Source organism: Paralichthys olivaceus, chromosome 5, assembly GCF_024713975.1.
Source record: "Paralichthys olivaceus isolate ysfri-2021 chromosome 5, ASM2471397v2, whole genome shotgun sequence".
NCBI classification, from domain to species: domain Eukaryota; kingdom Metazoa; phylum Chordata; class Actinopteri; order Pleuronectiformes; family Paralichthyidae; genus Paralichthys; species Paralichthys olivaceus.
The window spans coordinates 133,884-153,797 of NC_091097.1; the positions used below are offsets into that span (position 1 = coordinate 133,884).

General features: G+C 45.5%; 3 protein-coding genes across 4 annotated transcripts; 1 reads left to right on the forward strand and 2 right to left on the reverse strand.

Annotated features, from left to right (window-relative positions):
• Positions 1-396: 396 nt before the first annotated feature.
• On the forward strand, positions 397-6,542 carry samd14 (sterile alpha motif domain containing 14). Of its 2 annotated transcripts, XM_069525447.1 has the most exons (11): positions 397-578; positions 1,189-1,235; positions 2,992-3,149; positions 3,374-3,481; positions 3,579-3,765; positions 3,927-4,026; positions 4,174-4,236; positions 4,299-4,422; positions 5,458-5,559; positions 5,695-5,850; positions 6,317-6,542. In XM_069525447.1, the coding sequence occupies exons 2-11, from the start codon at positions 1,199-1,201 to the stop codon at positions 6,470-6,472; spliced, it is 1,191 nt and encodes a 396-aa protein (XP_069381548.1). In that variant the 5' UTR covers positions 397-578; positions 1,189-1,198; the 3' UTR covers positions 6,473-6,542. The 2 variants fall into 2 exon arrangements, with proteins under 2 accessions (XP_069381548.1, XP_069381549.1); XM_069525448.1 differs by lacking the exon at positions 5,458-5,559.
• A 389-nt stretch (positions 6,543-6,931) lies between these two features.
• On the reverse strand, positions 6,932-10,829 carry csf3b (colony stimulating factor 3 (granulocyte) b). The gene is made up of 5 exons (XM_069525449.1): positions 10,688-10,829; positions 9,837-10,009; positions 9,652-9,762; positions 8,845-8,976; positions 6,932-8,760 (listed from the first exon to the last, which is right to left on the reverse strand). The coding sequence occupies exons 1-5, from the start codon at positions 10,701-10,703 to the stop codon at positions 8,560-8,562; spliced, it is 633 nt and encodes a 210-aa protein (XP_069381550.1). The 5' UTR covers positions 10,704-10,829; the 3' UTR covers positions 6,932-8,559.
• Positions 10,830-11,633: 804 nt separating this feature from the next.
• On the reverse strand, positions 11,634-19,896 carry psmd3 (proteasome 26S subunit, non-ATPase 3). Its single transcript, XM_069525446.1, has 12 exons — positions 19,490-19,896; positions 17,546-17,736; positions 14,646-14,786; positions 14,428-14,564; positions 13,386-13,576; positions 13,188-13,291; positions 13,000-13,114; positions 12,672-12,791; positions 12,479-12,582; positions 12,231-12,386; positions 12,048-12,098; positions 11,634-11,905 (listed from the first exon to the last, which is right to left on the reverse strand). The coding sequence occupies exons 1-12, from the start codon at positions 19,653-19,655 to the stop codon at positions 11,828-11,830; spliced, it is 1,554 nt and encodes a 517-aa protein (XP_069381547.1). The 5' UTR covers positions 19,656-19,896; the 3' UTR covers positions 11,634-11,827.
• Positions 19,897-19,914: the final 18 nt, after the last annotated feature.

The window sequence follows — 19,914 nt, forward strand, 5'->3', positions numbered from 1 at the left end:
TATAATAATCCATATGGGTGATGAGTAGAATATGTATATACTTTATATGTCTGTTAATATGACATAATTTTCTGACACTGTCTCTTTTAGTCTCCCCCCTCCCCCCCTCAGATGGAGGATGCTGCAGCAGCTGAATCTTTCTCCATCCTCCAGATCTGCAGCAGCTGACAGACGAGCAGACAGACCAAAGAGCAGGACGAGAGACAGGCTGAGAGACAGGGAGAGAGACAGGCTGAGAGACAGAGAGACAGGGAGAGAGAGAGACAGACTGAGAGACAGGCTGAGAGACAGAGAGACAGGGAGAGAGACAGGCTGAGAGACAGAGAGACAGAGACAGAGCAACAGACAGGCTGAGAGACAGAGAGACAGGGAGAGAGACAGGCTGAGAGACAGAGAGACAGAGACAGAGCAACAGACAGGCTGAGAGACAGAGAGACAGAGACAGAGCAACAGACAGGCTGAGAGACAGAGAGACAGGGAGAGAGAAAGAGAGAGAGACAGACTGAGAGGCAGAGAGAGAGACAGGGTAAGAGAGGGAGAGAGACAGACAAACAGAGTGAGACAGGGAGAGACAGAGGGTGAGTGGATCTGTTTATCTATTTGTTTGTTTGTTTACTCTTCTCTGTCATCACTGTTTCATCTTCATCCTCCATGTTCAAAATCTGACGGTGCAGTTTCCTGTGTGTGTGTGTGTGTGTGTGTGTGTGTGTGTGTGTGTATGTGTGAGAGAGAGTTTGTGAGTGAGTGAGTGTGTGTGTGTGTTAGCGTGTGTGTTTTTGTGTGAATGCATGTCTGTGATCAGCTCCTGTTCTTTCAAAATAAAAGCAGCTGAATGATCACTTCCTGTTTGCAGTGAACTGCTCACTGGATTCAGGGAGGTTTATTTTTTAAGTGCAGGTAAGTGTGACCGAGAACAGCTGTTGTATCCAGGTTGGGAATCCTAATTCTTATTCTGCTTATCAAAGATTCTTTTTTATTCAGATTTCTTGTCGTGAAGATCAAACACTGAACATTGTTTCATCACCTTATTTTAAATGTCTGTTCAGATTCAAGGAGCAGTGGAAGCTTTCGTCTTTTGTAACCTCATGTGTCTCCGTAGTCGCAATCAGCTGATGCCTGACATGTTTTTCAAACATTCACAAGTATTTCTGTTACGTTTGTTAAATGTTGTTACTCCCTGTTGTTTAGGGACTGAGCCATGTCCACCGACCTGGACGACACAGAGAACGTGTTCGGTGAGTCACTGTGAACACACACTCAACTTCTTTCCCTATTCATTTCAAAATAAAATCCACGTTGTTAGAACCTTTTAACTCAGTCAAGATTAACACAAAACAGTTATATATAACAGGCACCTTTCACACCAACACACCTTTCACACATCGCATGACCATTAACGTCCACTGGTCATGTGATGTAAACATGTGATGTTCTCTCTGTTGGTTGCTAAGTTACAGAAATAGAGGGGCCGTGACAGTGAAAAGTCAGAGCAGGGACAAGGTGGAACTGTTACTGACAGGAATATGTGACTGATAAGAACTAGGGAAGCACCAATCGTCGTGTCGAGTCAGCATGTGACTCGAGTCGTCATCATGGGACTCGCAAGTCATGGGACTCCAGTCCTCATGCGACTCCAGTCCTCATGCGACTCCAGTCGTCGTCACGGGACTCCAGTCGTCACGGGACTCCTGTCGTCACGCGACTCCAGTCGTCACGGGACTCCAGTCGTCACGGGACTCCAGTCGTCTTGGGACTCGAGTCATCATGCGACTCCAGTCGTCTTGGGACTCGAGTCGTCATGCGACTCCAGTCGTCATGGGACTCCAGTCGTCATGCGACTCATGTCGTCATGCGACTCCAGTCGTCATGCGACTCCAGTCCTCATGCGACTCCAGTCCTCATGAGACTCATGTCGTCGTCATGGGACTCATGTCGTCGTCATGGGACTCCAGTCGTCGTCATGGGACTCCAGTCCTCATGCGACTCCAGTCCTCATGAGACTCATGTCGTCATCATGGGACTCCAGTCGTCGTCATGGGACTCCAGTCGTCGTCATGGGACTCCAGTCGTCATGCGACTCCAGTCGTCATGCGACTCCAGTTGTCATGGGACTTGTGTCATCATGGGACTCGTGTCGTCATGCGACTCCGGTTGTCATGGGACTCCCATCATCATAGGACTCGGGTCGTCATGCGACTCGTGTTGTCATGCGACTCCAGTTGTCATGGTACTCGTGTCGTCATGTGACTCCAGTTGTCATGGGACTCCCGTCGTCATAGGACTCGGGTCGTCATGCGACTCGTGTTGTCATGCGACTCCAGTTGTCATGGTACTCGTGTCGTCATGCGACTCCAGTTGTCATGGTACTCATGTCGTCATGTGACTCCAGTTGTCATGGTACTCATGTCGTCATGTGACTCCAGTTGTCATGGGACTCCCGTCGTCATAGGACTCGGGTCGTCATGCGACTCGTGTTGTCATGCGACTCCAGTTGTCATGGTACTCGTGTCGTCATGCGACTCCAGTTGTCATGGTACTCGTGTCGTCATGTGACTCCAGTTGTCATGGGACTCCCGTCGTCATAGGACTCGGGACGTCATGCGACTCGTGTTGTCATGCGACTCCAGTCGTCATGCGACTCCAGTTGTCATGGTACTCGTGTCGTCATGTGACTCCAGTTGTCATGGGACTCTTGTCGTCATAGGACTCGGGTCGCATGCGACTCGTGTTGTCATGCGACTCCAGTCGTCATGCGATTCCAGTTGTCATGGGACTCGTGTCGTCATGTGACTCCAGTTGTCATGGGACTCTTGTCGTCATGCGACTCCAGTCGTCATGGGACTCGTGTCGTCATGCGACTCCGGTCGTCATGCGACTCCAGTTGTCATGGGACTCGTGTCGTCATGTGACTCCCGTCGTCATGGGACTCCCGTCATCATGTGACTCGTGTTGTCATGTGACTTGGACGGAATGTGACCTTTGGTGTTTCAGACCTGAACGAGGCAATCCCAGAGACTGAGCTTCTGGACAACAACATCCAGAAAGGCCGTGCCCAGCTGTCCATTAAAGCCCGGAGGCACCGCCCCTCGAGGTCCTGTCACCGTGACAGCTTGAGCTTGACGGAGGGAGACGACAGCCTCAACAGGAAGGTGCAGATTTTATGTTGCGTTGTTAAACATGAACCAATCAGTGAATCATTATATATGTAATGTGGAGTAAATTTCAAAATAATTTCATCATGGGAAAGACGTCAAGCTTTAAAAAAATAGACTTTATGATCAAAATATCTTTTAAATGTTAATTAAGTTTATTTCAAGAAAATAAATCAGTGATGTGATTTTAGAAAACGTTTGCGTTTTGTGTGTGTTCTCAGGACAGTCAGTTATACTGCTCACCCCTCCACCTGGCCATGCGAGGCTCCCCCCCCCCTCCTGATTCGCTTTCTGCTCGAAGCCCCGCCTTCTCTTTTGACACGTCTCCGGTGAGACCAATGAGAGCTCAGGACGGGTTACACACCCAGAGAGAAAATGTTGATAAGAACGAATGAAAACCTCTATGGCTTCACTTCAACTTCCTAGGTGCGTCACTCTCCAGAAGACAGAGGCACGTCACTGGCTGCTCCCCCACGGGGACGGTACCACCAGCTAACCAATGCCACGTCTCAGGAGGCTCTAATGATGCCCAGCACCTCGCCTTCCAAATCCTACCACTCCTCCAAAGGTTCACCTGTCTACATGAGGAGGAACAGAAGGCCCGACAGTGAAGGTACATATATCTGTTTACACCTGTACAAACCTGACAACACATCTGTACATGTCTGTACACACCTGGTATCATGGATTTTGAGTCAGTGTTGTCACACTTTAAACACACTCCTGACTGTGTGTGTGTGTGTGTGTGTGTGTGTGTGTGTGTGTGTGAGACAGTGTTGGTATCTGATACGAGTCAAGACACCAGTCCAGCTGACCCCGGCAGCCCAACCAGTGTGTTTGACAAGAAAACCAAGAGACGGTTCTTGGACTTGGGGTAAGACACACAATCACTCACATGCACACACATCCAGACAGTATGTCAGAATGATCCTCAGTGATTGGCCGCTGGATCACATGGTTACACACTGGTGGAAGATCATGATATTTTATTAACGTGTGTGTGTGTCTGTGTGTGTGTCAGGGTGACTCTGAGACGTTCGTATGTCCGAGTGAGGACAGATCAATCCAACAGACTGTCTGTCAGGTAAGTGTCACATTGTAAAATCATCATGTTGATGATGGTCCTCATGACGTCCTCATCTTCAGGGATCAGAGTCCGTCTCGTTCCTTCGTCCCATTATCCTGGTTCACTGAAGGACGAGGGTCTGTGACTCCGCCCCCAAAAATACCACAGTTGAGCCCCCCAACGCCCCGCAGGGCTCACTCTCAGGTACAGACACTTCCTGTGTGTGTCTGTGTAACTTTGTTACTGTGTGTTACTATGTTGCTATGTGTCTGTGTGTTACTGTGTGTGTTACTGTGTGTGTTACTGCGTGTTACTGTGTGTTACTGTGTGTGTTACTGCGTGTTACTGTGTGTTACTGTGTGTGTGTTACTATGTTGCTATGTGTCTGTGTGTTACTGTGTGTGTGTTACTATGTTGCTATGTGTGTGTGTGTTACTGTGTGTGTTACTGCGTGTTACTGCATGTTACTGTGTGTTACTGTGTGTGTGTTACTATGTTGCTATGTGTCTGTGTGTTACTGTGTGTGTTACTGCATGTTACTGTGTGTTACTGTGTGTGTGTTACTATGTTGCTATGTGTCTGTGTGTTACTGTGTGTGTTACTGCGTGTTACTGTGTGTTACTGTGTGTGTGTTACTATGTTGCTATGTGTCTGTGTGTTACTGTGTGTGTTACTGCATGTTACTGTGTGTTACTGTGTGTGTGTTACTATGTTGCTATGTGTCTGTGTGTTACTGTGTGTGTTACTGCGTGTTACTGTGTGTTACTATGTTGCTATGTGTCTGTGTGTTACTGTGTGTGTTACTGCATGTTACTGTGTGTTACTGTGTGTGTGTTACTATGTTGCTATGTGTCTGTGTGTTACTGTGTGTGTTACTGCATGTTACTGTGTGTTACTGTGTGTGTGTTACTATGTTGCTATGTGTCTGTGTGTTACTGTGTGTGTTACTGCGTGTTACTGTGTGTTACTGTGTGTGTGTTACTATGTTGCTATGTGTGTGTGTTACTCTGTGCGTGTTACTGCATGTTACTGTGTGTGTGTTACTATGTTTCTATGTGTGTGTGTTAATGTGTGTTGCTGTGTGTGTGTGTTACTATGTGTTACTGTGTGTGTGTTACTGTGTGTTACTGTGTGTTACTGTGTGTGTGTTACTATGTTGCTATGTGTCTGTGTTACTGTGTGTTACAGTTTGTTACTGTGTGTGTGTGTGTGTGTGTGTGTGTGTGTGTGTGTGTGCAGGAGTCTGTGCTCAGTGAGGAGTTTTCTCCTCCTCACTCCTACCCCCCCCCTGTCGACTCCTCCAGATCCTCTCATCCGTACCACACCCTGTTCTCTGATGAGGTAACACACACACACACACACACATATTAACACACATGCAGTAAAGCACATGATTGCACTGTGATGATGTCATCAGTCAGAGCCCATACCTGTCAGTCATTAACTGCCGCCCCCCCCCCCCCCCCCCCCCCCCAGCCTGGTGATGAGTCATCGTGTGGTGTGTTGTCGTGGACGACTCAGCAGGTTTGTCAGTGGCTCCAAAGACTGAACATGGAGAAATATGTCCCAGAATTCAGTGCAAGAAACGTTGACGGACAGCAGCTGCTGCAGATGGACAGCAGCAGGCTGAAGGTGAGGAGCAAGAGGTTGTGGGTTCAAATCCCGAAGTCATTTGAGTGTAGTTAATGGATATTTCAACAGTGTCATTTAAAGGGATAGTTCACTGAAAAATGAGGGGGGGTCCAGTAAACACTTTCAGGGGTAAACTTTGTTCGTGCAGAATCCAACAAAAGCTTCAGACGTGAAGAAACAACAGAAAAAACCCAACATGTCTTCATCCTGCTCCTGTGATGTCATCAAGTGTCCACAAGCCCTGACATTCAAGTTCAACTGGAAACTTTGTCATTTACACTGAGTTTTAAGCCTGAAAGAAGTGGCTAAGCTAGTGGACCTAGCCACACGATGGTGTGTTAGAGGGTCCGTGAACACACCTCCTAGGTGCCTCCCATCAAAGTGCTTTGTGTGATGAGGGCATTAAAAATGTTCAGTGAACCATCCCTTTAACTCTGTGGGTAATTGTGACCTCTGACCTCTGCAGCATCTGGGCGTGCTCAGCTCGTCTGACCGCTGCACTCTGAAGCGCCGCATTAAAGAAATTCACACTGCAGCAGAGAAGGAGAGAAAAGTTCTGGACAAACTGGAGAAACAAAAAGCAAAACAGCGCAGGAAAGAACAGGAGCAGCGCAGGAACTGAACACCACCAGCAGAGGGAGACACTGACTGACCTCTGATCTTCAAATAAAATCATCTTTGAGAAACTTTCATTTATTTGTTTCTTTAATGAAGCGGAAAAGAAATTGAACAGCGGATGTTTCGTGGAGAAGTTAACAAAGATTTACTTTTGCTACACAGCTAACGTTAGCATCAACAACTGTGCATAGAGACAGAAATATCTCAGATACAAACACTGCCATCGTGTGGTGATGACATCACTCTCACTCAGAGTCTGTGCAGTAGTGATCGTGGTATCAAGGCCCCGCCCAGACACACCATCAACCAATCCTGAGTCAGTCTCAGCTGTCAATCATGACGTCTCAGCCTGTTTTAAATCTCATCAAATTACTAATTGAGAACAGGTGTGAAAATTCACAGGTCGATAGTCACTGGTGTGGTTTCTGGATCGTGTGTACAGACAGTAGTGCACAGCCTTGTGTGAGGGTGGAGGAGAGTTTTATTATCATTAACATCACATGACCATCGACTCTTGACCAGGTTTTGACAACGTGAGTAAGAAGCGACAATAAAATCTTTGTACAAACAAACAATTAAGACATAAATAAAGTCAATAAATCAGTTTACTTTTGCAGAGACTTTCAGGTACAAAGAACCTCTGACATCATCAAAATTTCACTTCCTGTAGTGACTCAGCAATTCTCTCTCTCTCTGCTGAGTCACGTATTAAATCAATACAATCGGCCTCAGACGAGGTCAAAGGCCACAGGTTGACAAACAACTCCACCAAAAATAAATAATACACCATAAATAATCAATAAATATCAGTAATAAATAAAACCTTAAAGCTCCAGTGTGTAAGATTCAGGTGAAAGGGAACTATTTAATTTAATGCAGAATCATCCTCATGATGTTTGTGGTCATTTCTGTGAAACGAGCACAAGGTCAAACACTTGTTTCTGGACTCATCAGTACAATCACCTGAATGAACTGAACAGATGAGCAAAGAGCTCACAGCTCCCCCACTAAGCATTCTCTTATAGTTTCACTCAGCGGAGGAGACATCACCTTATGTGTTGACATGTTCTGTGGAAGACTCCCCACGTGACAGATCCCAAACAGAGATAACATGAGAAACCATAAAGTTGTGGTTTCTCAAGGTCATAATTCAAAGTCTCTTAATCCATCGTAAACCCTAAAGTTTAACATAAACCATTTGGTCCGTCCTCCACATACACGTCTGCTCATGCAATTATACAAAAGACACATTTCCGATACATGTTTTCACTGGTTCATTTCATCTAAACTGTTTGAATTGTAGTTTTCTTTACCCCAGAAAAGACCCTTTATATTTAAATACATCCGGGGGGACCCTCTCTACGGAGGCCGCCATGTTTTTTACATTAGTCCAGACTGAACAAACTAAAACCTTTAGAATTTTCTATAACGACTGAAGCTGCCACAGGTTCTTTTTCATGTTTGGAAGGAGGGGGGGGGGGTGAGGGGTGTTCAGCTGCAACATGACACTTCAACACTAGATGTCACTAAATTATACACACTGTACCTTTAAATCTGTCACTGCTTATCTGATCAGAATTGTTAATCAATAATATTCAATAAACAAATGATCTAAATCACAAGAGCGATTCCTGTTCCTGTCCTTTCACAAGCTGCCACTTGGAATCCAAAGACAGTCAATTAGTCAGAAGATTGTTTGATCATTGACGCAGGTTCGGAGACGCAGGGTTGGAGACGCAGGGTTGGAGACACAAGTTCTGAGACACAGTTGAGACGCAGGGTTGGAGACGCACGTGAAAGCTTATGAAGTATGATTATGATAATAGATAAATCAAAAGTATTTGTTGTGGTATCGTTTCGGGGTAACTAACCTCTAGTCAAGTTTGTTTAGACGACCGCGACCATCCCGTAGCAACAACACCGCAGCACTAGCCAGCTAGCAACAACGGCTAGCATGTGGCCTAGCTCCTTAGCCTGAGCTAACCAGGTTGAGCCCTGTGGGCGTGGTTCAGCTGTCAGTCTTCATTCAGCCCACCTCAGCTCCATTTGTGCTCCTCCTCTTTACCCATTTTTGGATTAGCAGGTAACTGCTTAGCGTGCACCTGCAGCTCGGCGCCTGTAGGTTGCGATGGCCCTCAGACTGCGGATCAGGTCATGACAGAACGAACGAAGCTGTGTCAGCGTCACATGGACTGCCACCTGCACCTCGTAGTTACCATGGAGACGAGAGGCCAGATCCAGACTCTGGTTCTGATCCGGACTCTCGGCGCCGAACTGAGCTGCCTCCTTCATCTGAAACACAGAAGGACTCGTGAGCAACCAATCACAGCCGACACTGCCTGCAGTAATGATGTCATCGTCTCAGGTGTGTGTTACCTTGTTGATGTGGGTCAGCAAGTCTCTGAGGTCAGCTCGCAGGTTCGTTAGTCCACTCAGCCTGTCAGCCAAAACTCCCAGCAGCCCCTGGTACAACAGACAGCCCACTGACATACGACTCACACACATGTCCTGCAGGGGGGCGACACAACCACACATGGCATCGTTACATTACATGTCATTTTTTATTCAGAGCGACTCACAATCAGTGCATGCAACAACTATGAGATGATTGAGGACTGAGGCGATGTTGGGCTGATCTATGCCAGTTCTGACTAGTACTAATACTAATAAACTTATACTAAATGTTATCCATCAATCATCTATACCACTTCTTCTTTGAGGAGGGGCTGGAGCCAATCACAGCTGACATACAGAGACACTCACATTCACACCGACAATCTCCAGTTCACCTGCGTGTTACGATGAAGAGGAACCCGAAGAACCCGAAGAATCCGAAGACTAACCCGCCACACATAAAGAAACCCAGCTGAACTGGGATCCCTCACTTGTTTTTGAAGACCTGGACTCCACCACTAGACCAAAAGGAGCTAACGTCCCAACTCAGTCACCAACAAATCAATTCATCTGTCAAATGTGATTTCCCTCCATGACTCTCTGAAGTTTATTTACTGTCAACAGAGTTTTGGGGTAGTTTTCCTCTTGTTGAGGGTTGAGAACAGAGGGTGTTGCTGCTTGTTAAGATCTATGAGACCAATAAAATGTGATTGATTGAACTAAAGAAACCCTGAGACCACTCCCAGAACCTGTTCTCCACAAGAACCCGAAGAACCTGCTCAGACTGACCATTGTGAAGCGTTCAGACAGTGGTTTGAGGATGGGGGTGGCGGGGATGCCCAGGGAGGTCACCATCATCTGCAGGTTTGGAGTCTGAGGCGCGGGGTCGAGGGTCAAACCCTGAGGAGGACAGGAAAAGGTTATTGACAAAAGAAGAGCAGGAGCTGAGCCGGCCAATCCGAAGTGTTGCTCACCTCTGTGTTGACGGTGGCAGTGTGCACGGCAGGGAGCTCTCTGAGGATTTTCTCCACCAGCGTCTTTGCTCGCTCGGCTGCCTCCTTCAACACCGGGGGAGTGTTGGGCGCTGGGCTGATGGGAACTGATTGAACCAAAACTGCAAACAGGAAGTAGTAGAGCAGAGCTACAACTGGAGGGGGGGGGGGGGAATGGTTAAAAGTATGGAGAGTCAATAGTGCCAGAAAACCATATTTACTATTTGTTTGATTACAGAAATGAAAACGTAAATTCAAGCGTCAGCAGAGTTTAATAGTGGACACTAACATATGTAAACATTTATTGCTCACAACAGGATAAAAATACATTTGCAGTTTTTTTGATTAGTTTTGGATGCTGAGGCTGATGGGAATGTTCCAAGTTCTGCAGGTGTGACCAGATGATGAAAAGTTAGAACACAAGTTATTAGAAGTTCATGAACGTTCAAACCACCACTGTGTTATCCTGTGATGTAACGTCCAAACCTTCAGGTAACAATAAACAACGATGAAAGAACCAATCATCGTCACGTCTTCTTTCAGTGACGCATCAACTTGTTTAAAAACGAACTGAATTCATTTCAGTCCCCACTCAGTTTTTGTTTCTGTGCTGTCCAGCTAAGTCGAGCAAACATCAGAGAAGACAAACTCTGTTTTGTGTCTTTGCTCTGTTCCACACAGGAGGACAGACAATAAACATCACAACTGAACAATAGTTCCTCTGTGGCACAAACAACCTCCCATACAGAGTCAACCCAACAACAAGCCCCCATAGATCAGGTGAGTCCTCAGGTGGAGGATCAGCTGATCATCACAGATCCTCCATGTCTTACCTGTCTCAGAGTCCATGTCTGTCTGTCCCTCTGTCTCTCTCTGTATGTCTGTCTCTCTTTCTCTCTTTCTGCGTCTCTCTCGCTCTCTCTCTCTCTCTCTCTGCGCAGATAAATGCGTTAAAGTTTGTGCGTCTGTTTTTATGCGCATTCTTTGTCCCGCGGGATTTTCCGCCGCTGCATCATCATCCGATAAAACCCGAAGTGACGAAGCTTCAGAAAACCTGTTGCGTAACAACGCACGTTTACACCTTAGTTTCTACGTCAGAGTGTGACTCCGGACAGGAAGTACTCACATCATTTTACAGTAACATGAACGTCATTGTTATGTTGAATTGGGGGGGGGGGGGCACTTCCTTTGTGTCGTCATCCTGGACAAACTTGACTCAGCAGGAAACTCAATTATCTGCTGTGAGGAAATGTCACAAGTTCATTTACAGAATCTATAGAAACATATAACTGTAACCTATATCATTATAGACATAATCTATTTAAATAAGACACAAAATATCATTTACGAATAATAAACTTAATTCATATAACTTTTAAAACATTACAAGGTTCCCTACATATAGTCTATATCCACATTATGATCCATCTCTCTCTATATATACATTATATAATTACATTGATCTATATGCACACAGCTGCACTTTTCGTTGTGTTCACTGCAGAACAGAGAAAATTATGTTTTCAGTTTTAATATCGATCTGTTGAATAAGCCACGAACATTAATGTTTGCACTTCCTGTAGTCTACCCTTTTCAAAATAAGAACACTCGTGTTTCTGACTAGATCCATTCATTTGTTTTGAAGGGTTTTATTGTGAAATATTTACATGGGTGGAAGATGCAGCTTCTTATTGTGTAAAACCCAAAATGTATTTTTATTTTCAGGTTCAGTTCAGACTCAGGAGCGTTTCACACTACCCAGAATTCCACAGACACAAATCAGGTGAAAACCAAGTTTCTTTTATTCATCTCAGTGAGAGAAAAAAAGGTTAAAGTTCAAGCATTACAGCAGAATACACACCACAGAGAAATGACAGGAGAGGGGCATTGTGGGTAATAAATGATCTACTAACATGTGTGCCGCTAACACACACAAATTCTTCCTGTCTGCACAGGAAGTCCGCTCAACGAGGTCACGGGAAACTGTCGTCATCGTCCTCAGCCATTTCTTTTGCAAACTCCAGATCCTGCTGCTCACGTTCCCGACGCTCCTGAACGCATCACACACGATTGCACATTCTCACTGCTATGCTACATTTTTGTATCACTGGTGTGTGTGTGTGTGTGTGTGTATATATATATATATATAGTTTGTGTGTGTGTATATATAAAAAGTGGGTGTGTGTGTGTTACCTCGGCTGACTCCAGGTCTTTGTTGTAAGCTTTGGGAGGAAATCTCATGGCCTGCAGGGGGAGACACAGTCAATTATTATTTCACACTCGAAAATTAGCGTCTGTGTGTCAGACATGTTGTGTATATAACTGTGTTAGCTTCACAGACATGTTGTGTTGTTGTTGTGTATTTAACTGTGTTACCTTCACAGACATGTTGTGTATATCCAGACAGAAGGAGATTCTCTGGTGAAATGCCAGCTGAGGCTCTCTGGTGCCGTAGATGTCCATGGTCTCTTTTGATTGGACAAAACCTTTCTCGTGGTTGATGCTCGCCTCGATCACTCCATCACGGATCGCCTGAACACAGATGTGATCAGAACCACACGTCACACCTGATCTAACCGAGCTCTGTGGATTCTTTTCTGTGATCTTGAATTAATCCTTGTTACCTTGGCGACAATGAACTCTGCGTCCTCGGGACTGTCGAGCTGCAGCTTCAGAGCAATGTCGGCCAGAGAGATACGAGAGTACGACAGGCTGATCATACGTACACCTGAAAACACACACACCAAGATATTTACATCACGTTTTCAGTCTGAAACAACATGTGGGACGACTGACAACAGCCTGTGATTGGCTCACCGGTCTTAATGACGTTGTGTCTCAGGCGGATGATGAGTGTGTACGTCCCGTCCGTCTGAAACTTCTCTCCAAACTGATCCAACACCTGGTTAAACTTCGCCAGGTTACCTGTTCTCACAGCTGGAGGGAGGGAGGGAGGGAGGGAGAGGGAGAGAGAGAGAGAGAGAGAGAGAGAGAGACCCAAAATGAAGTTCTTCAAAAATAAACATTTAAAAAAATAGAATTTTCTGATGTTTCACAGAACTTTTGTGTGTGTGTGTGTGTGTGTGTGTGTGTGTGTGTGGGAGATGAGTTACAGTTCGAGGTACAGGTGTGTGTAGATTCTGACCCTGTGTGAGCAGGAAGTACGGCATCAGGGATCTCTTGAGTGAAGGTTGTCTGAACTGAAGTCTGTCAGGAATCTCTCCCAACAGCAGCTCCACTACGATCAGCAGCTTATGGACCTGCACACACATGATCCAGCTTCAGTAAGCGATCCCTGATCGTCTGTTAATCATCATCTCAGATCATACACACCGTCTGTTTGAATCCCACTGCTGTGTGTTGTGGAGCTTTCCTTAGAGCGTTGGTCAAAGTCCTGCGAGCCTCCGAGTATTCCAACTGAATCGCCTTAATACGACCTGCAGGGGTCACATGACACACGGGTGGAACAGACGAAAAACAGTCAAATAATAAAAAGGTCTTGAACTGTTCACATGGAGGTGTCAGTCTCACCTGTGTAGTACAGGTATCGGGCCCACTCGTTGTTGTTGGCGAGTTCAGGAAACACAGACTTGGACACGAGTTTCTCGGCCTGGTCGTACAGGTTGAAGTGCAGGTAGTTCCTCAGCAGCAGGTTGAGGAGAACGGCCTGACCGTCAGCGTCGTGACGCAGAGTCGCTGTCCGCAGGCGAGTGTGGAGGAAACTGAAAGTTATAAACGCACAGTGGTTTTATTTTTACACAAAGCTAATCCAGAAGTTCTTTATAGTTGGATTTCAGTGGTGCGCCCTCTTGTGGAATTCTCCAGTAACGTGTAGTACATGTTTGTTTTTTTCTGATATTGGTGCTAAACAGAATCTTTTCAAATGAATTACAAACACACTGTTGAGCTCAAGTGTGAGGTAGCTACTAGCTTACTGTAGGCTTTACGTACGGTGCAGAGCCATGTAGCTAGTGTTGTCACCACAGTTAAATGTCATGTTAACTAGACACGTGCTGATGTTTATGTTGCCTGTGAGCAGAGAAACTATTTCAGTACAGAGCTGTGGAACAGAATCAATGTTTGGGTGCGTTCACAGTGATCGTGGAGCGGATATTCCGAAGTCAAGGCAAAGAAATGTGCATCGCTCGCCCCAGTCGTCACATTTGGCGAACGTGGCAGTTGTAGTTATTTCAGCCAGTACTTCTCCACTCCTCTCTTTCGCTGGCTTCCTCCAGTGTTTCCACAACACGTACAACAAAGCAACTTGATCACTTCAGCCAGTCTCTTGGTGAATACTCCCCGGTGGTGTTTATATGTGCGTTACGGACATTAACCCAAAGAAACTCAAATGACCACGCTACGTTCGGTTTGAATGCACCATTACGATTCGTCCAGAATAATAATGTTCGAAACTCATCTGGTTATCTAAGGCTGAAAGCTTATACATTTCCAGCCTAACCTTTAAGACCATATTGTGTGTGTGTGTGTGTGTGTGTGTGTGTGTGTGTGTGTGTGTGTGTGTGTGTGTGTGTGTGTGTGTGTGTGTGTGTGTGCTAGGTGCGTGCGTGCGCACCTGCGTATGGTGTCAAACTGCTTGAGGAACTCATAAACTCTGGCGTGATAATAATAACACTTAGCAGCGACCAGATCCAGTGCTCTGCGGTTCTTCGAGCCGATCTTCTGTAGCAGGTCGTCCGACGCTTTCTGAGCCTAAAACATAACAAACTGTTGTCATCATCATGTTAGTCACTCCGCTGCCTCTCAAGACGTTCAGACATCAGACAAACCGACCTCCATGTATCTCTTGTTATTGGTCAGATGAACCACCAGCAGCAGCTGCAGGTAAGCCTCCACCTCCGGCAGCAGGGAAGCAGATGCTGCTTTACCTGTCCTCGGACGAAACTGGATGTCTCCGTCTGCCATCTCCATTGGCTGAAAGACAGAGAGCGACAGCAGAGATCAATACTGATTATTTGATCAGGGATCAGAGAAAATGATAATGATTGAGTTTAAGTATTATGTTCAGTGTGAAGGATTTCTCATCACAAGCCTCAGGTTGTCATGACTCAGCCGTCAACAATGCATCTCAATGTATCACATCCTCCATTTTCTATATTATAGCTCATGGCTGCTTTTTAATATCAAAACAATCAGTTAAATCTGAACCCACTTTTTGTTTTGAAAGTGCTTTTAAAAGCATTACACGGTTACTGTTATTACATATGTGCTGTACTTTAATAAGGTTTTCAATTTAAAAGACTCCAACAATCACTGCTCTTGTCAGGGATTTGACATTCATTCAGTTAAGACTGATCCATGACTTAGAATGAGAAACTCTACTTATACTCTTTTTACTGCATCAGGGTGGCCCTGACTCTTGTTGACTTAAGAAGAGAGGATGTCACACTGTGTTAAAGCCTATAAGACAAATGGTCATTTGTGAATATGGGCTATACAAATAAAATTTGAATGATGAAATTTGATTGAATATCGATTCGGTTCAGGATATTTCAGACAGACAGGATATGTAAGTATTTTCAGAGAACTAAAGCTGATAAACTGTGAGAGAAAACCTCTAACTTTCTGCATTATTGAAATTATTATAGTAGGTCTCATAAACTTCTTTTGGATGATATTTTCTCACAGAAATTATTGTGACACATTATATTAATAACCCCTAAATAATGATAATACTAAAGAATCCTTCAAGTTCACTCTTTCAAAGAGCAATTAACTCAATTCTTCAGAAAATTCGGTCTGATATCTAGAATATAAAAAACAATCATTAAACATAATTAAAATACACCACACAAAACCAAAATACTAAATAACTCTCTGCCTATGTTACTTAATGTTCAGTGTAAAGTTCAACTTCAGATCCATGTGTTCATTTAGAAGTGATTAACATTGTCACCAACATTCAACATTGAAAATTCTTTTGGCAGCTCTTCTTGTTACAGCAGCGATTAACCAATTTTAGAAATCAGAACAGAATCAAAAAGTAAAAATGTAAATATCTTTTTTTTCCCTTTATAAAAACACAGCTAAGAGATAAACATAGTAAAGTGTGACAGTGTTATGACAGTGCAGTAACAGTGTAATAATGACTGTGCAAATTGTACAGTAAAGTAAACGAGTCCCAAACAGGGAATGTTTTTAATGTGGTGTCCACAGAGAGCTGCTGTCTCCTGGTCCTTCCTGACTCATTCTAGTTCTGTGTTCTGCTCGGGTCCTCCTCACTACTGGTAGCATGAGGCGCTACCTGCAGCACCATCAGGGTGCACAGGAAGTCCAGCTCCTCCAGGAGGACACATCCATACATGCGGTCACAAGAAGGTTTGTGTCTCCCAGCACAGTCTCCAGAGCCTGGAGGAGACACCAGGAGAGCTTGACAGTAGAAGAGCATCAACCCAGCAAGACAATTATCTGCTCCTGGTGCAGTGGGACCCGGGGTTCCTCCTGTTGCAGTGGGACCCGGGGTTCCTCCTGGTGCAGTGGGACCCGGGGTTCCTCCTGTTGCAGTGGGACCTGGGTTCCTCCTGGTGCAGTGGGACCCGGGGTTCCTCCTGGTGCAGTGGGAACCTGGGTTCCTCCTGGTGCAGTGGGAACCTGGGTTCCTCCTGGTGCAGTGGGAACCTGGGTTCCTCCTGTTGCAGTGGGACCTGGGTTCCTCCTGGTCCTGGATGACAAAGGCATTGATGCCATTGACTGACCCTCCTGTTCCTCTGACCTAATTCCAGTTGAGCACCTATGGGACATTGTGTATCGGTGCACCCGATGCCACCATGTCTTTCCACAGACTGTCCAGGAGCTAAGTGATGATCCAGGTCTGGGAGGAGATCCCCAGGACTCCACCTCCGATCCACACAGGTTGGATCAGCCTGTGGTTTCAGTTTGTTACTGGGATGTTCAGGTTTGAATCCCCCTCACTGGGGTGATGGTTTTAGTTTCCATTGATTGTTGTTACGTCATTTTGTTCTCAATTAATTCTACAATGTTCATCAGTAAAGATTCCATACTTCAGTAAGATCTGATGTAAGATAAGATACTTTAATCACCCCACACAGGGGAAATTTCAACATTACAGCAGCATGATGTGAGATTCAAGGTTTCCCTTCATTTGTATGTTACCAGCTCGGTAAACATGGGATGACTGTATTAGGTAAGTGTTTCTGCTACTCACACACTGATGATCGCATTTATCTAGTTATTAATCGATGGTGTCGGATCATGAATCTGGATCGTTCTGGTCACTTTAACCCTGATGCCCTGACTGCGCACTTCTCCTGCTGCGGGTTGCAAGTGAACTGAGTGATCAGGTCCTTCTAACTTTTTAATTAGTAAAGTGCGGGTCAGCAGGAGTGTGTAAACTCTATCTCGCTCAGTCTTCAGACACAGATATGAGATGAGAGAAGTGACTTGCTAACTTTCTAAAATGTAAAATGGGGTGACTCATGGAAAAGGCATATAGTAAAAGATGGATTCCTCCTTTTATGAATCGATATCCAATCATTAAAATGAAGATCGATTTCAATCGGAGAGAAGATTTTTTAACTCAGCCCTGATAATTACAATTGATGCCAATGATCGACTAAGTTTTTCTAAATGAGCTTCAAATACAAGGCGAGAGAATGAGTCTGATGACTCACAGGTTAATCAATACTAGAACCAATCAGTGATCATGTCCTCACCTCCTCCAGGAAGCCCAGCAGGAAATCTCTGGTGGCTGCATTGTTGGTGAAGAAGCCACACACTGCTTTATGCACCACGTTGGTGTTGAGACGGCGGCTGGTCGACGGTAATGCTCGCAGGGCACGGAGAACGAACCGAGGCTCCTTCCCAGACACCGCCTTCTCAATCTGCTTCACATGCTCCTTAATGTCTGAGGAGGAGACAAAGGTCAGAGGTCAAGCTACATAGCAACAAAGATCTTAGTGTAACAATACTACCCTACGTTTAAGGGCAGAGATTAAGTAAGAATTTGTAGAAGATGGCGTTAGGGGAAAGGAAAGGAGAGACCAGTAGTACTACAAAGCAGAGGATTGGTAGAAAGAGGAAGAGTGGTGCTAGGTAAGTGCTAGCTAGGGGAGAAGGTGTTCGATGAAGAGTTGGGTCTTCAATAGCTTCTTGAAGACAGAGCTCCTCAAGAAGCTCTGCTCTGGCAGCTCGTTCCACCAACGTGGAACTACGAAGGAGAATAGTCTGGATTGCTGTGGCTGTACAGACTGAAGAGCCAGGCGACGCTCATTTGACGAACGCACCGTACAGGGGGTAACATATGCCCTTATGTTTAGATTACACTGGAGAAATATTTCAACAAGGGTACTTCATTTGAATTTTGTAGACGCCATCGAGCCATTTGGCCACAACCATATGCAAGTTCCATATTGGAAGTAAATATTTGTCATTGCCAACGTGTGATGAGCTTTGTGACCTTTCCAGCATGTTTAGCCTCCTAATAACGTGATCAATTATAAAAACTAGACATCAACATTCAGTGCATTGTCACGGCAACAGTGGGAAACAAAAACACACAAAATTCATAACTTGTTATCGACCTGTCTGAAGCGTCACTTCAAATTTCAGTGGATGGGGTCAACTTGCTTGGAGGAGTACATCACAGTATGAAACATGTCATTTCTTGTTGCCAGTAGGGGGAGCTATGACTATGATTAAAGATTCTAATGTAGACGTGTTCAGGCCGGGACTTTTATCTAACAAGAAGTTTGGTACAGATTGAAAAAAACTTCCTGTTTCACAGTGAAACATTAACTTTATGCCACAAGGTTTTGGTAATGTATGTGTGTGAATCGCTACATATGACCACTTAATCCAAAATGGCTGACTTCCTGTTGGGTTTGGAATATGGGTCCTCTGATTTGTTTGTACGTCTGGGCCTGATACACATGTTTCACGTTTAGGCCAAATATGTGATTCATTAGGAGGAGAAGCAATAATGATTCAATTCAGATTTGGAGGCATTTCTAAAACTAATCCTGACACTTAGCTGAGTGTGTGAGATCAGTGCTAAGAATCTTCCCTTCTGTCTGTGGCGTTACTCCCTCCTCATCACTTTTTCACATGTGCTCGTATAATAATCCTCCTCTGGTTCACAAACTCTCACATTCAGTCAGAGACTTTCTGTCCTGACGTCTCTTTGCCTCGTTGATACCACGATTCATTTCTTGGTAAATATGAGTTTGAATTCTTCACGGAGCTCAATGATCATCTGTTGATCTGCTGCAGAAACACACACCACAGCTTTTTGTGTTCTGACTCGGCTGAGTGTTAGTGTTGAGCCTGAAGTGGATGTTGCAGCTCATTCAAACTGGACTCTTTCACTTGAGTCAGGATTAGTTTGGACACTTTGATGGAATAACTCCATGCTAGCTGTTCAGCACAAGTGTCCATGTCCATTTAAATCCTGCTTCGTAGTACAGGGCCCGGTCTGTGTGGCAGAGGATCATGAAATCCGTCAAGTGCCTGAATCTAACACGTTAACATTTCTGGGTTGAACGGTTCGCTCCTATTTGTTAGCCTGTTAGCCGGCTATGCAAACAGGCTAAGCGGCTAACAGCGCAGGGTGATCGGCCGCTGTCCCGGTCTGTCCCGGGGCAGCTCAAGATGGTATTTACCCTCCAGGGTCAGGCTGTCCTGCTCTTTGACTTTGGCTGCGTTGGTCACCTCCTCCTCCGGCATCTCCACGTCCTGCGGCTCCGGATCCTTGGGTTTGTCGGGTTTGTCGGCTTTGGTGTCCCGGCCTCCCGCCTTGTCACGCCGCTTGGCCGCTGTCTCCTTCATGGTGTCTGGAAGAAAAACCTCGAGCTCCGTCCAAATCACACAGGGACCTGGACCGGGTCTGAACGGGTCTGGACCGGGTCTGATCCGGTGTGAACGGGGTCTGGTCCGGGTCTGGTCCGGGTCTAAACAGGTCTGTACCTGTAGCGCAGCTCGGCTCCTCGGGCTAACGTCACAATGACTGGCAACTGTTGGAGCGCAGAGGATTGTGGGATACTGCAGGCAGCACCAGAGGATGACAGAAACAACAGCGCAGACAGAA